Here is a 16,865-nt window from a genome sequence, read left to right as displayed (position 1 = left end):
CAGGGTTGTAGGGGCAAGTGCTGTTAGTAGCGAGTAGCAGCAGCTACCTATGAACACACAAAGACAAAGATCCCCCATGTAGCCTCTAGCAGCAGGGTTGTAGGGGCAAGTGCTGTTAGTAGCGAGTAGCAGCAGCTACCTATGAACACACAAAGACAAAGATCCCCCGTGTAGCCTCTAACAGACCGTAGGGGCAAGTGCTGTTAGTAGCGAGTAGCAGCAGCTACCTATGAACACACAAAGACAAAGATCCCCCATGTAGCCTCTAGCAGGGCTGTAGGGGCAAGTGCTGTTAGTAGCGAGTAGCAGCAGCTACCTATGAACACACAAAGACAAAGATCCCCCATGTAGCCTCTAGCAGCAGGGTTGTAGGGGCAAGTGCTGTTAGTAGCGAGTAGCAGCAGCTACCTATGAACACACAAAGACAAAGATCCCCCGTGTAGCCTCTAACAGACCGTAGGGGCAAGTGCTGTTAGTAGCGAGTAGCAGCAGCTACCTATGAACACACAATGACAAAGATCCCCCATGTAGCCTCTAGCAGGGCTGTAGGGGCAAGTGCTGTTAGTAGCGAGTAGCAGCAGCTACCTATGAACACACAAAGACAAAGATCCCCCGTGTAGCCTCTAGCAGGGCTGTAGGGGCAAGTGCTGTTAGTAGCGAGTAGCAGCAGCTACCTATGAACACACAAAGACAAAGGTCCCCCGTGTAGCCTCTAGCAGGGCTGTAGGGGCAAGTGCTGTTAGTAGCGAGTAGCAGCAGCTACCTACGAACACACAAAGACAAAGCTCCCCCATGTAGCCTCTAGCAAGGCTGTAGGGGCAAGTGCTGTTAGTAGCGAGTAGCAGCAGCTGCCTATGAACACACAAAGACAAAGGTCCCCCGTGTAGCCTCTAACAGACCGTAGGGGCAAGTGCTGTTAGTAGCGAGTAGCAGCAGCTGCCTATGAACACACAAAGACAAAGATCCCCCGTGTAGCCTCTAGGAGCAGGGCTGTTGGGGCAAGTGCTGTTAGTAGCGAGTAGCAGCAGCTGCCTATGAACACACAAAGACAAAGCTCCCCCGTGTAGCCTCTAGCAGGACTGTAGGGGCAAGTGCTGTTAGTAGCGAGTAGCAGCAGCTGCCTATGAACACACAAAGACAAAGGTCCCCCGTGTAGCCTCTAGCAGCAGGGCTGTAGGGGCAAGTGCTGTTAGTAGCGAGTAGCAGCAGCTGCCTATGAAGACACAAAGACAAAGGTCCCCCGTGTAGCCTCTAGCAGGGCTGTAGGGGCAAGTGCTGTTAGTAGCGAGTAGCAGCAGCTGCCTATGAACACGCAAAGACAAAGGTCCCCCGTGTAGCCTCTAGCAGACCGTAGGGGCAAGTGCTGTTAGTAGCGAGTAGCAGCAGCTACCTATGAACACACAAAGACAAAGGTCCCCCGTGTAACCTCTAACAGACTGTAGGGGCAAGTGCTGTTAGTAGCGAGTAGCAGCAGCTACCTATGAACACACAAAGACAAAGATCCCCCGTGTAGCCTCTAGCAGCAGGGCTGTAGGGGCAAGTGCTGTTAGTAGCGAGTAGCAGCAGCTGCCTATGAACACACAAAGACAAAGATCCCCCGTGTAGCCTCTAGCAGCAGGGCTGTAGGGGCAAGTGCTGTTAGTAGCGAGTAGCAGCAGCTGCCTATGAACACACAAAGACAAAGATCCCCCGTGTAGCCTCTAGCAGCAGGGCTGTAGGGGCAAGTGCTGTTAGTAGCGAGTAGCAGTAGCTACCTATCAACACACAAAGACAAAGATCCCCCGTGTAGCCTCTAACAGACTGAAGGGGCAAGTGCTGCTAGTAGCGAGTAGGGGCAGCTACCTATCAACACACAAAGACAAAGATCCCCCGTGTAGCCTCTAGCAGGCTGTAGGGGCAAGTGCTGTCAGTAGCGAGTAGCAGCAGCTGCCTATGAACACACAAAGACAAAGATCCCCCGTGTAGCCTCTAGCAGCAGGGTTGTAGGGGCAAGTGCTGTTAGTAGCGAGTAGCAGCAGCTACCTATGAACACACAAAGACAAAGATCCCCCATGTAGCCTCTAGCAGCAGGGTTGTAGGGGCAAGTGCTGTTAGTAGCGAGTAGCAGCAGCTACCTATGAACACACAAAGACAAAGATCCCCCGTGTAGCCTCTAACAGACCGTAGGGGCAAGTGCTGTTAGTAGCGAGTAGCAGCAGCTACCTATGAACACACAAAGACAAAGATCCCCCATGTAGCCTCTAGCAGGGCTGTAGGGGCAAGTGCTGTTAGTAGCGAGTAGCAGCAGCTACCTATGAACACACAAAGACAAAGATCCCCCATGTAGCCTCTAGCAGCAGGGTTGTAGGGGCAAGTGCTGTTAGTAGCGAGTAGCAGCAGCTACCTATGAACACACAAAGACAAAGATCCCCCGTGTAGCCTCTAACAGACCGTAGGGGCAAGTGCTGTTAGTAGCGAGTAGCAGCAGCTACCTATGAACACACAATGACAAAGATCCCCCATGTAGCCTCTAGCAGGGCTGTAGGGGCAAGTGCTGTTAGTAGCGAGTAGCAGCAGCTACCTATGAACACACAAAGACAAAGATCCCCCGTGTAGCCTCTAGCAGGGCTGTAGGGGCAAGTGCTGTTAGTAGCGAGTAGCAGCAGCTACCTATGAACACACAAAGACAAAGGTCCCCCGTGTAGCCTCTAGCAGGGCTGTAGGGGCAAGTGCTGTTAGTAGCGAGTAGCAGCAGCTACCTACGAACACACAAAGACAAAGCTCCCCCATGTAGCCTCTAGCAAGGCTGTAGGGGCAAGTGCTGTTAGTAGCGAGTAGCAGCAGCTGCCTATGAACACACAAAGACAAAGGTCCCCCGTGTAGCCTCTAACAGACCGTAGGGGCAAGTGCTGTTAGTAGCGAGTAGCAGCAGCTACCTATGAACACACAAAGACAAAGATCCCCCGTGTAGCCTCTAGCAGGGCTGTAGGGGCAAGTGCTGTTAGTAGCGAGTAGCAGCAGCTACCTATGAACACACAAAGACAAAGGTCCCCCATGTAGCTTCTAACAGGCTGTAGGGGCAAGTGTTGTTAGTAGCAAGTAGCAGCAGCTACCTATGAACACACAAAGACAAAGGTCCCCCGTGTAGCCTCTAACAGACTGTAGGGGCAAGTGCTGTTAGTAGCGAGTAGCAGCAGCGGCAGCGCCGATGAAGGCCGGCACGGCACGGCGACGCACGTCGAGACAGAGATGATAACGACGATGATGATGATGATGACGATGATGATGACGATGATGATGACGACGATGATGATGACGATGATGACGATGATGATGGCGACACGTTGGGCGAGAGTTCACCTCTTTGGAGAGGCGAGAGAAGAGGTCACCGCCTCGCAGGAAGTCCAGGATGAGGTAGAGTTTCCCCTCCGTCTGGAACGCTGCGACACAGAGACAGAGACAAAGGTCCCCCGTGTAGCCTCTAGCAGACTGTAGGGGCAAGTGCTGCTAGTAGCGAGTAGCAGCAGCTGACTATAAACACACAAAGACAAAGATCCCCCGTGTAGCCTCTAGCAGGCTGTAGGGGCAAGTGCTGTTAGTAGCGAGTAGCAGCAGCTGCCTATGAACACACAAAGACAAAGGTCCCCCGTGTAGCCTCTAGCAGGCTGTAGGGGCAAGTGCTGCTAGTAGCGAGTAGCAGCAGCTGCCTATGAACACACAAAGACAAAGGTCCCCCGTGTAGCCTCTAGCAGACCGTAGGGGCAAGTGCTGCTAGTAGCGAGTAGCAGCAGCTGCCTATGAACACACAAAGACAAAGGTCCCCCGTGTAGCCTCTAGCAGACTGTAGGGGCAAGTGCTGTTAGTAGCGAGTAGCAGCAGCTGCCTATGAAGGCTGGCAGGGTACACGAGGGGGTGGGGGGTGTCCAGCAGCACCACGCCCGGCCGCCTTTGTCTCTCCCAGTGCTAGCGATGTTTACTACACCACTACACCGCTACACCAGGTACTCGTTTGAGGCTGAGTCGACCTAGGGGAGGCCCGAGATCGCTTTCAGATAATCGTCACCGGCGTTGGGCATGGGCGGGACTCAAACTCGGGTCGCCGGGTTCGTAGCGCAGCGCTAACCGCTGCACCACCGCTCTCCCCACACACACACACGCACACACATACAGACACACACTGACACACATACAGACACACACAGACACACATACAGACACACACTGACACACATACAGACACACACAGACACTGACACACACACATACAGACACACAGACACTGACACACACACACACAGACACACAGACACTGACACACACACACACAGACACATACTGACACACACTGATACACAGATACTGACACACACACACTGACACACTGACACACACACAGACACACACACAGATACTGACACAGACACACACACACAATGACACACACACACACTGACACACACACACACACAGACACACACACACACACAGACACACACACACAGACACACACACACATACTGACACACACACAGACACACACACACATACTGACACACACACAGACACATACTGACACACACAGACACACAGACACACACAGACACTGACACACACAGACACTGACACACACAGACACTGACACACACAGACACAGACACACACAGACACATACTGACACACACAGACACAGACACATACTGACACACACAGACACAGACACATACTGACACACACAGACACTGACACACACAGACACATACTGACACACACAGACACTGACACACACACACACAGATACTGACACAGACACACACACAGACACTGACACACACAGACACTGACACACACAGACACTGACACACACAGACACATACTGACACACACAGACACTGACACACACACAGACACTGACACTGACACACTGACACACACAGACACACACATACAGACACAGACACACACACTCACAGACACACACACACTCACAGACACACACACTCACAGACACACACACACTCACAGACACACACACACACTCACAGACACACACACACAGACACTGACACACACGCACACACTCAGACACTCGCACGCACACAAAGTGACGTACAGACGAGCGCCTACACCACAAATCTCGCCAAACTCCGGACGGACGGACGGACGGACGGACGGCGCCGGCGGCTCCGGCGAGAGCGGCCAGGGGTTGGTGGAGCGCGTGCAGATGGACTACGGCGGCTACGGCGGCTGCTCACCATAGTGGAGGCGCACGATGAAGGGGTGGTTGACGTCCACCAGGATGTCTCGCTCCATCTTCGTCCTCACACGGTCGCGAACTGAGCACGCGGGGAGGTGTGAGGGTGGACGCACACAAAAGGTGAAGACAAGGATTGAACCCATGGACGCAGGAGGTCGTGGGGTTCGATCCCGACCATGGCACTGCCTTCTGCTGCTGCTGTATATTTGGAGTCTGCGTCTCTCTCCCCGCCACACGCACACACACACACGGAGACGCTCACACACAGACACACGCACACAGAGACACGCACACACATAGACACACGCACACAGAGACTCGCACACACACAGACACACACAGAGACTCACGCACACAGAGGCTCGCACACACACAGACACACTCACACAGAGACTCGCACACACACGCACACAGACACACTCACACAGAGACTCGCACACACATAGACACGCTCACACAGAGACTCGCACACACACAAACAGACACACTCACACAGAGACTCGCACACACACGCACACGGAGACACTCACACATAGACACACGCACATATAGACACACACAGACACACTAACACAAAGACTCGCACACACATAGACACACACACATAGACACACTCACACAGAGACTCGCACACGGACACACTCACACAGAGACTCGCACACACGCACACAGACACACTCACACACAGAGACTCACACACACACAGACACTCACACAGAGACTCGCACACACAGACACACGCACACAGACACACTCACACTCACACACACAGACACACGCACACAGACACACTCACACTCACACACACACAGACACACTCACACAGAGACTCGCACACACACACACACTCACACAGAGACTAGCACACACAGACACACTAACACACACACACACACACGCACACGGACACACGCACACAGAGACTCGCACACACAGACACACGCACACAGACACACTCACACACACACACACACAGACACACGCACACGGACACACGCACACAGAGACTCGCACACACAGACACACGCACACAGACACACTAACACACACACCCACACAGACACACGCACACAGACAGACGCACACAGAGACTCGCACACACATAGACACACTCACACAGAGACTCGCACACAGACACTCACACAGAGACTCGCACACACAGACACACGCACACACACACACACACGCACACACACGCACACAGACACATTCACACTCGCACACACAGACACACGCACACACACATGGACACACGCACACGGAGTGCCCACCGCTCCCACGCACCCTTGAGCGTGGCTTTCTTGAGGACCTTCATGGCGAACAGCTGGCCCTTGTCCGACCCGGTCACCTTACGCACGAGAAACACCTGCGCACACAAACACACAAACACACAAACACACAAACACGCACGCACACAAACACACAAACACACAAACACGCACGCACAACACAACGAAAGATCACCTGTGTGGCCTCGGACAGGCTGTAGCGGCCTACAACAGGCTGTAGGGGTCTACAACAGGCTGTAGGGGTCTACAACAGACTGTAGGGGCCTACAACAGGCTGTAGGGGCCTACAACAGGCTGTAGGGGCCTACAACAGGCTGTAGGGGCCTACAACAGGCTGTAGGGGCCTACAACAGGCTGTAGGGGCCTACAACAGGCTGTAGGGGTCTACAACAGACTGTAGAGGTCTACAACAGGCTGTAGGGGTCTACAACAGGCTGTAGGGGTCTACAACAGGCTGTAGGGGTCTACAACAGGCTGTAGCGGCCTACAACAGGCTGTAGAGGCCTACAACAGGCTGTAGGGGTCTACAACAGGCTGTAGGGGTCTACAACAGGCTGTAGGGGCCTACAACAGGCTGTAGGGGTCTACAACAGGCTGTAGGGGTCTACAACAGCCTGTAGGGGTCTACAACAGGCTGTAGGGGTCTACAACAGCCTGTAGGGGCTTACAACAGGCTGTAGGAGTCTACAACAGGCTGTAGGGGCCTACAACAGGCTCTAGGGATCTACAACAGTCTCTAGGGATCTACAACAGGCTGTAGGGGCTTACAACAGCCTGTAGGGGCCTACAACAGGCTGTAGGGGTCTACAACAGGCTGTAGAGGCCTACAACAGGCTGTAGGGGTCTACAACAGGCTGTAGGGGTCTACAACAGGCTGTAGGGGCCTACAACAGACTGTAGGGGTCTACAACAGGCTGTAGTGGTCTACAACAGCCTGTAGGGATCTACAACATCCTGTAGGGATCTACAACAGCCTGTAGGGGTCTACAACAGCCTGTAGGCCCCTACAACAGGCTTTAGGGGTCTACAACAGGCTGTAGGGGCCTACAATAGGCTGTAGAGGCCTAGAACAGGCTGTAGAGGCCTACAACAGGCTGTAGAGGCCAACAACAGGCTGTAGGGGCCTACAGCAGGCTGTAGAGGCCTACAACAGGCTGTAAGGGCCTACAACAGGCTTTAGGGGTCTACAACAGGCTGTAGGGGTCTACAACTGGCTGTAGGGGCCTACAACAGGCTGTAGGGGTCTACAACAGCCTGTAGGGGCCTACAATAGGCTGTAGGGGTCTACAACAGGCTGTAGAGGCCTACAACAGTCTGTAGGGGCCTACAACAGGCTGTATGGGCCTACAACAGGCTGTAGGGGTCTACAACAGGCTGTAGGGGTCTACAACAGGCTGTAGGGGTCTACAACAGGCTGTATGGGCCTACAACAGGCTGTAGAGGCCTACAACAGGCTGTAGGGATCTACAACAGGCTGTAGGGATCTACAACAGGCTGTAGGGGTCTACAACAGGCTGTAGAGGCCTACAACAGGCTGTAGGGGCTTACAACAGGCTGTAGGGCCCTACAACAGGCTGTAGGGGCTTACAACAGGCTGTATGGGTCTACAACAGGCTGTAGAGGCCTACAACAGGCTGTAGGGGCCTACAACAGGCTGTAGGGGTCTACAACAGGCTGTAGGGGTCTACAACAGGCTGTAGAGGCCTACAACAGGCTGTAGGGGCCTACAACAGGCTGTAGGGGCCTACAACAGGCTGTAGGGGCCTACAACCGGCTGTAGGGGTCTACAACAGGCTGTAGGGGTCTACAACAGGCTGTAGAGGCGTACAACAGGCTGAAGGGGCCTACAACAGGATGTAGGGGCCTACAACAGGCTGAAGGGGTCTACAACAGGCTGTAGGGGTCTACAACAGGCTGTAGAGGCCTACAACAGGCTGTAGGGGCTTACAACAGGCTGTAGGGCCCTACAACAGGCTGTAGGGGCCTACAACAGGCTGTAGGGGCTTACAACAGGCTGTAGGGCCCTACAACAGGCTGTAGGGGCTTACAACAGGCTGTATGGGGTCTACAACAGGCTGTAGAGGCCTACAACAGGCTGTAGGGGCCTACAACAGGCTGTAGGGGTCTACAACAGGCTGTAGGGGTCTACAACAGGCTGTAGAGACCTACAACAGGCTGTAGGGGCCTACAACAGGCTGTAGGGGCCTACAACAGGCTGTATGGGCCTACACCAGGCTGTAGGGGCCTACAACAGGCTGTAGGGACCTACAACAGGCTGTAGGGGTCTACAACAGGCTGTAGGGGTCTACAACAGGCTGTAGGGGCCTACAACAGGCTGTAGGGGCCTACAACAGGCTGTAGGGGTCTACAACAGGCTGTAGGGGTCTACAACAGGCTGTAGAGGCCTACAACAGGCTATAGGGGCCTACAACAGGCTGTAGGGGTCTACAACAGACTGTAGGGGTCTACAACAGACTGTAGGGGTCTACAACAGGCTGTAGGGGTCTACAACAGTCTGTAGGGGTTTACAACAGGCTGTAGCGGCCTACAACAGGCTGTAGGGGCCTACAACAGGCTGTAGGGGTCTACAACAGGCTGTAGGGGTCTACAACAGGCTGTAGGGGCCTACAACAGGCTGTAGGGGCCTACAACAGGCTGTAGGGGCCTACAACAGGCTGTAGGGGCCTACAACAGGCTGTAGAGGCCAACAACAGGCTGTAGGGGTCTACAACAGGCTGTAGAGGCCTACAACAGGTTGTAGGGGCCTACAACAGGCTGTAGAGGCCTACAACAGGCTGTAGGGGTCTACAACAGGCTGTAAGGGCCTACAACAGGCTTTAGGGGCCTACAACAGGCTGTAGGGGCCTACAACAGGCTGTAAGGGCCTACAACAGGCTGTAGGGGCCTACAACAGGCTGTAGAGGTCTACAACAGGCTGTAGGGGTCTACAACAGGCTGTAGGGGTCCACAACAGGCTGTAGAGGCCTACAACAGGCTGTAGGGGTCTACAACAGGCTGTAGGGGTCTACAACAGGCTGTAGGGGTCTACAACAGGCTGTAGAGGTCTACAACAGGCTGTAGGGGTCTACAACAGTCTGTAGGGGTTTACAACAGGCTGTAGCGGCCTACAACAGGCTGTAGGGGCCTACAACAGGCTGTAGGGGTCTACAACAGGCTGTAGGGGTCTACAACAGGCTGTAGGGGCCTACAACAGGCTGTAGGGGCCTACAACAGGCTGTAGGGGCCTACAACAGGCTGTAGGGGCCTACAACAGGCTGTAGAGGCCTACAACAGGCTGTAGGGGTCTACAACAGGCTGTAGAGGCCTACAACAGGTTGTAGGGGCCTACAACAGGCTATAGAGGCCTACAACAGGCTGTAGGGGTCTACAACAGGCTGTAAGGGCCTACAACAGGCTGTAGGGGCCTACAACAGGCTGTAGGGGCCTACAACAGGCTGTAAGGGCCTACAACAGGCTGTAGGGGCCTACAACAGGCTGCAGAGGTCTACAACAGGCTGTAGGGGTCTACAACAGGCTGTAGGGGTCCACAACAGGCTGTAGAGGCCTACAACAGGCTGTAGGGGTCTACAACAGGCTGTAGGGGTCTACAACAGGCTGTAGGGGTCTACAACAGGCTGTAGAGGTCTACAACAGGCTGTAGGGGTCTACAACAGCCTGTAGGGACTACAACAGGCTGTAGGGGTCTACAACAGGCTGTAGAGGTCTACAACAGGCTGTAGGGGTCTACAACAGGCTGTAGGGGTCTACAACAGGCTGTAGGGGTCCACAACAGGCTGTAGAGGCCTACAAAAGGCTGTAGGGGTCTACAACAGGCTGTAGCGGCCTACAACAGGCTGTAGAGGCCTACAACAGGCTGTAGGGGTCTACAACAGGCTGTAAGGGTCTACAACAGGCTGTAGGGGCTTACAACATGCTGTAGGGGTCTACAACAGGCTGTAGGGGCCTACAACAGGCTGTAGGGGTCTACAACAGGCTGTAGGGGTCTACAACAGCCTGTAGGGGTCTACAACAGGCTGTAGGGGTCTACAACAGGCTGTAGGGGCCTACAACAGACTGTAGGGGTCTACAACAGGCTGTAGTGGTCTACAACAGCCTGTAGGGATCTACAACATCCTGTAGGGATCTACAACAGCCTGTAGGGGTCTACAACAGCCTGTAGGCCCCTACAACAGGCTTTAGGGGTCTACAACAGGCTGTAGGGGCCTACAATAGGCTGTAGAGGCCTACAACAGGCTGTAGAGGCCTACAACAGGCTGTAGAGGCCAACAACAGGCTGTAGGGGCCTACAGCAGGCTGTAGAGGCCTACAACAGGCTGTAAGGGCCTACAACAGGCTTTAGGGGTCTACAACAGGCTGTAGGGGTCTACAACTGGCTGTAGGGGCCTACAACAGGCTGTAGGGGTCTACAACAGCCTGTAGGGGCCTACAATAGGCTGTAGGGGTCTACAACAGGCTGTAGAGGCCTACAACAGTCTGTAGGGGCCTACAACAGGCTGTATGGGCCTACAACAGGCTGTAGGGGTCTACAACAGGCTGTAGGGGTCTACAACAGGCTGTAGGGGTCTACAACAGGCTGTATGGGCCTACAACAGGCTGTAGAGGCCTACAACAGGCTGTAGGGATCTACAACAGGCTGTAGGGATCTACAACAGGCTGTAGGGGTCTACAACAGGCTGTAGAGGCCTACAACAGGCTGTAGGGGCTTACAACAGGCTGTAGGGCCCTACAACAGGCTGTAGGGGCTTACAACAGGCTGTATGGGTCTACAACAGGCTGTAGAGGCCTACAACAGGCTGTAGGGGCCTACAACAGGCTGTAGGGGTCTACAACAGGCTGTAGGGGTCTACAACAGGCTGTAGAGGCCTACAACAGGCTGTAGGGGCCTACAACAGGCTGTAGGGGCCTACAACAGGCTGTAGGGGCCTACAACCGGCTGTAGGGGTCTACAACAGGCTGTAGGGGTCTACAACAGGCTGTAGAGGCGTACAACAGGCTGAAGGGGCCTACAACAGGATGTAGGGGCCTACAACAGGCTGAAGGGGTCTACAACAGGCTGTAGGGGTCTACAACAGGCTGTAGAGGCCTACAACAGGCTGTAGGGGCTTACAACAGGCTGTAGGGCCCTACAACAGGCTGTAGGGGCCTACAACAGGCTGTAGGGGCTTACAACAGGCTGTAGGGCCCTACAACAGGCTGTAGGGGCTTACAACAGGCTGTATGGGGTCTACAACAGGCTGTAGAGGCCTACAACAGGCTGTAGGGGCCTACAACAGGCTGTAGGGGTCTACAACAGGCTGTAGGGGTCTACAACAGGCTGTAGAGACCTACAACAGGCTGTAGGGGCCTACAACAGGCTGTAGGGGCCTACAACAGGCTGTATGGGCCTACACCAGGCTGTAGGGGCCTACAACAGGCTGTAGGGGCCTACAACAGGCTGTAGGGGTCTACAACAGGCTGTAGGGGTCTACAACAGGCTGTAGGGGCCTACAACAGGCTGTAGGGGCCTACAACAGGCTGTAGGGGTCTACAACAGGCTGTAGGGGTCTACAACAGGCTGTAGAGGCCTACAACAGGCTATAGGGGCCTACAACAGGCTGTAGGGGTCTACAACAGACTGTAGGGGTCTACAACAGACTGTAGGGGTCTACAACAGGCTGTAGGGGTCTACAACAGTCTGTAGGGGTTTACAACAGGCTGTAGCGGCCTACAACAGGCTGTAGGGGCCTACAACAGGCTGTAGGGGTCTACAACAGGCTGTAGGGGTCTACAACAGGCTGTAGGGGCCTACAACAGGCTGTAGGGGCCTACAACAGGCTGTAGGGGCCTACAACAGGCTGTAGGGGCCTACAACAGGCTGTAGAGGCCAACAACAGGCTGTAGGGGTCTACAACAGGCTGTAGAGGCCTACAACAGGTTGTAGGGGCCTACAACAGGCTGTAGAGGCCTACAACAGGCTGTAGGGGTCTACAACAGGCTGTAAGGGCCTACAACAGGCTTTAGGGGCCTACAACAGGCTGTAGGGGCCTACAACAGGCTGTAAGGGCCTACAACAGGCTGTAGGGGCCTACAACAGGCTGTAGAGGTCTACAACAGGCTGTAGGGGTCTACAACAGGCTGTAGGGGTCCACAACAGGCTGTAGAGGCCTACAACAGGCTGTAGGGGTCTACAACAGGCTGTAGGGGTCTACAACAGGCTGTAGGGGTCTACAACAGGCTGTAGAGGTCTACAACAGGCTGTAGGGGTCTACAACAGTCTGTAGGGGTTTACAACAGGCTGTAGCGGCCTACAACAGGCTGTAGGGGCCTACAACAGGCTGTAGGGGTCTACAACAGGCTGTAGGGGTCTACAACAGGCTGTAGGGGCCTACAACAGGCTGTAGGGGCCTACAACAGGCTGTAGGGGCCTACAACAGGCTGTAGGGGCCTACAACAGGCTGTAGAGGCCTACAACAGGCTGTAGGGGTCTACAACAGGCTGTAGAGGCCTACAACAGGTTGTAGGGGCCTACAACAGGCTATAGAGGCCTACAACAGGCTGTAGGGGTCTACAACAGGCTGTAAGGGCCTACAACAGGCTGTAGGGGCCTACAACAGGCTGTAGGGGCCTACAACAGGCTGTAAGGGCCTACAACAGGCTGTAGGGGCCTACAACAGGCTGCAGAGGTCTACAACAGGCTGTAGGGGTCTACAACAGGCTGTAGGGGTCCACAACAGGCTGTAGAGGCCTACAACAGGCTGTAGGGGTCTACAACAGGCTGTAGGGGTCTACAACAGGCTGTAGGGGTCTACAACAGGCTGTAGAGGTCTACAACAGGCTGTAGGGGTCTACAACAGCCTGTAGGGACTACAACAGGCTGTAGGGGTCTACAACAGGCTGTAGAGGTCTACAACAGGCTGTAGGGGTCTACAACAGGCTGTAGGGGTCTACAACAGGCTGTAGGGGTCCACAACAGGCTGTAGAGGCCTACAACAGGCTGTAGGGGTCTACAACAGGCTGTAGCGGCCTACAACAGGCTGTAGAGGCCTACAACAGGCTGTAGGGGTCTACAACAGGCTGTAAGGGTCTACAACAGGCTGTAGGGGCTTACAACATGCTGTAGGGGTCTACAACAGGCTGTAGGGGCCTACAACAGGCTGTAGGGGTCTACAACAGGCTGTAGGGGTCTACAACAGCCTGTAGGGGTCTACAACAGGCTGTAGGGGTCTACAACAGCCTGTAGGGGCTTACAACAGGCTGTAGGAGTCTACAACAGGCTGTAGGGGCCTACAACAGGCTCTAGGGATCTACAACAGTCTCTAGGGATCTACAACAGGCTGTAGGGGCTTACAACAGCCTGTAGGGGTCTACAACAGGCTGTAGGGGTCTACAACAGGCTGTAGAGGCCTACAACAGGCTGTAGGGGTCTACAACAGGCTGTAGGGGTCTACAACAGGCTGTAGGGGCCTACAACAGACTGTAGGGGTCTACAACAGGCTGTAGTGGTCTACAACAGCCTGTAGGGATCTACAACATCCTGTAGGGATCTACAACAGCCTGTAGGGGTCTACAACAGGCTGTAGGCCCCTACAACAGGCTTTAGGGGTCTACAACAGGCTGTAGGGGCCTACAACAGGCTGTAGGGGCCTACAACAGGCTGTAGGGGCCTACAACAGGCTGTAGAGGCCTACAACAGGCTGTAGAGGCCAACAACAGGCTGTAGGGGCCTACAGCAGGCTGTAGAGGCCTACAACAGGCTGTAAGGGCCTACAACAGGCTTTAGGGGTCTACAACAGGCTGTAGGGGTCTACAACAGGCTGTAGGGGCCTACAACAGGCTGTAGGGGTCTACAACAGCCTGTAGGGGCCTACAATAGGCTGTAGGGGTCTACAACAGGCTGTAGAGGCCTACAACAGTCTGTAGGGGCCTACAACAGGCTGTATGGGCCTACAACAGGCTGTAGGGGTCTACAACAGGCTGTAGGGGTCTACAACAGGCTGTAGGGGTCTACAACAGGCTGTAGGGGTCTACAACAGGCTGTATGGGCCTACAACAGGCTGTAGAGGCCTACAACAGGCTGTAGGGATCTACAACAGGCTGTAGGGATCTACAACAGGCTTTAGGGGTCTACAACAGGCTGTAGAGGCCTACAACAGGCTGTAGGGGCTTACAACAGGCTGTAGGGCCCTACAACAGGCTGTAGGGGCTTACAACAGGCTGTATGGGTCTACAACAGACTGTAGAGGCCTACAACAGGCTGTAGGGGCCTACAACAGGCTGTAGGGGTCTACAACAGGCTGTAGGGGTCTACAACAGGCTGTAGAGGCCTACAACAGGCTGTAGGGGCCTACAACAGGCTGTAGGGGCCTACAACAGGCTGTAGGGGCCTACAACAGGCTGTAGGGGCCTACAACAGGCTGTAGGGCCCTACAACAGGCTGTAGGGGTCTACAACAGGCTGTAGAGGCCTACAACAGGCTGTAGGGGCCTACAACAGGCTGTAGGGGCCTACAACAGGCTGTAGGGGTCTACAACAGGCTGTAGGGGTCTACAACAGGCTGTAGAGGCCTACAACAGGCTGTAGGGGCTTATAACAGGCTGTAGGGCCCTACAACAGGCTGTAGGGGCCTACAACAGGCTGTAGGGGCTTACAACAGGCTGTAGGGCCCTACAACAGGCTGTAGGGGCTTACAACAGGCTGTATGGGTCTACAACAGACTGTAGAGGCCTACAACAGGCTGTAGGGGCCTACAACAGGCTGTAGGGGTCTACAACAGGCTGTAGGGGTCTACAACAGGCTGTAGAGACCTACAACAGGCTGTAGGGGCCTACAACAGGCTGTAGGGGCCTACAACAGGCTGTATGGGCCTACAACAGGCTGTAGGGGCCTACAACAGGCTGTAGGGGCCTACAACAGGCTGTAGGGGTCTACAACAGGCTGTAGGGGTCTACAACAGGCTGTAGGGGCCTACAACAGGCTGTATGGGCCTACAACAGGCTGTAGAGGCCTACAACAGGCTGTAGGGGTCTACAACAGGCTGTAGGGGCCTACAACAGGCTGTAGAGGTCTACAACAGGCTGTAGACCCCTACAACAGGCTGTAGAGGCCTACAACAGGCTGTAGGGGCCTACAACAGGCTGTAGGGGCCTACAACAGGCTGTAGGGGTCTACAACAGGCTGTAGAGGCCTACAACAGGCTGTAGGGGTCTACAACAGGCTGTAGAGGCCTACAACAGGCTGTAGAGGCCTACAACAGGCTGTAGAGGCCTACAACAGGCTGTAGGGGTCTACAACAGGCTGTAGGAGCCTACAACAGGCTGTAGGGGTCTACAACAGGCTGTAGGGATCTACAACAGGCTGTAGGGGCCTACAACAGGCTGTAGGGATCTACAACAGGCTGTAGGGGTCTACATCAGGCTGTAGATTGTGTGAGCTCACGAGCGAGCGAGTTCAAGTCGATTCTGTGTGACCAGGTGAAGCGCTCAAAAAGAGACCGGGTTGGGAGAGAGAGCGAATGGGGGGGGGGGGGGGGGTGAGATCTCTCTCGCCGCTCACCACCGCTCCCTCTCGCCGCTCACCACCGCTCACCACCGCTCCCTCTCGCCGCTCCTCACCGCCGCTCGCCGCTCACCTTGCCGAAGGAGCCAGCTCCCAGCACCTTGAGGAGCTCGAAGTGCGAGGCGTCCGCTCGCTCGGCCCCGGCGCGCGTGTGGCTCGTGATGTGGATCTCCTTCTCCTCGTCCTCCTCCCCCGCCTCCTGCTCCTTGCACAACCGCGATGCATTGTGGGGGACGAGGGTGAAGGAGAGGGAGGAGGAAGTGGAAATGGAGAGGAGGGGTCACAGATGAACACGTGGGAGTGGTGGTGGTGGCAGGCCTTGTGGAGGAGCTGGCGCTGAACCCACAATTGCACAAGCTGTGTGATCCTCTGTATATAGATCTGTGGGTCTCTGTGGATCTCTGTGAGTCTCTGTGGGCCTCTGTGGGTCTCTGTGGGTCTCTGTGGGTCTCTGTGGGTCTCTGTGAGTCTCTGTGGGACTCAGTGAGTCTCTGTGGGTCTTTGTGGGTCTCTGTGAGTCTCTGTGGGACTCTGTGGGCCTCTGTGGGCCTCTGTGGGCCTCTGTGAGTCTCTGTGGGTCTCTGTGGGTCTCTGTGGGACTCTGTGAGCCTCTGTGGGTCTCTGTGGGTCTCTGCGAGTCTCTGTGGGACTCTGTGGACCTCTGTGGGTCTCTGTGGGTGTCTGTGAGTCTCTGTGGGACTCTGTGGGCCTCTGTGGGCCTCTGTGGGTCTCTGTGGGTCTCTGTGGGACTCTGTGGGACTCTGTGAGCCTCTGTGGGTCTCTGTGGG

The 16,865-nt window shown here is 55.1% G+C and overlaps 1 protein-coding gene across 5 annotated transcripts in view; it reads right to left on the bottom strand.

The window, feature by feature from the left end:
• Positions 1-16,865, bottom strand: part of LOC116956558 (ribosomal protein S6 kinase alpha-3-like) — a 120,905-nt gene that overhangs the window by 58,023 nt on the left and 46,017 nt on the right. For 3 of the 5 annotated variants that reach the window (XM_076054461.1, XM_076054464.1, XM_076054460.1), the window contains exons 4-7: positions 16,151-16,282; positions 6,518-6,599; positions 5,232-5,312; positions 3,340-3,419 (exon numbers count right to left, since the gene is read on the bottom strand). In XM_076054461.1, coding sequence (XP_075910576.1) covers positions 3,340-3,419; positions 5,232-5,312; positions 6,518-6,599; positions 16,151-16,282 — 375 coding nt within the window. The remainder of the gene's footprint in view (positions 1-3,339; positions 3,420-5,231; positions 5,313-6,517; positions 6,600-16,150; positions 16,283-16,865) is intronic. The other 2 variants (XM_076054462.1, XM_076054463.1) reach the window with 2 other exon arrangements.

Source organism: Petromyzon marinus, chromosome 66, assembly GCF_048934315.1.
Source record: "Petromyzon marinus isolate PM22_M1 ecotype Great Lakes invasive population chromosome 66, UKy_Petmar_22M1.pri1.0, whole genome shotgun sequence".
NCBI classification, from domain to species: Eukaryota; Metazoa; Chordata; class Hyperoartia; order Petromyzontiformes; family Petromyzontidae; genus Petromyzon; species Petromyzon marinus.
The sequence above is the reverse complement of the archived record's forward strand: the minus strand, read 5'-3'. Positions and strand labels throughout refer to the sequence as shown.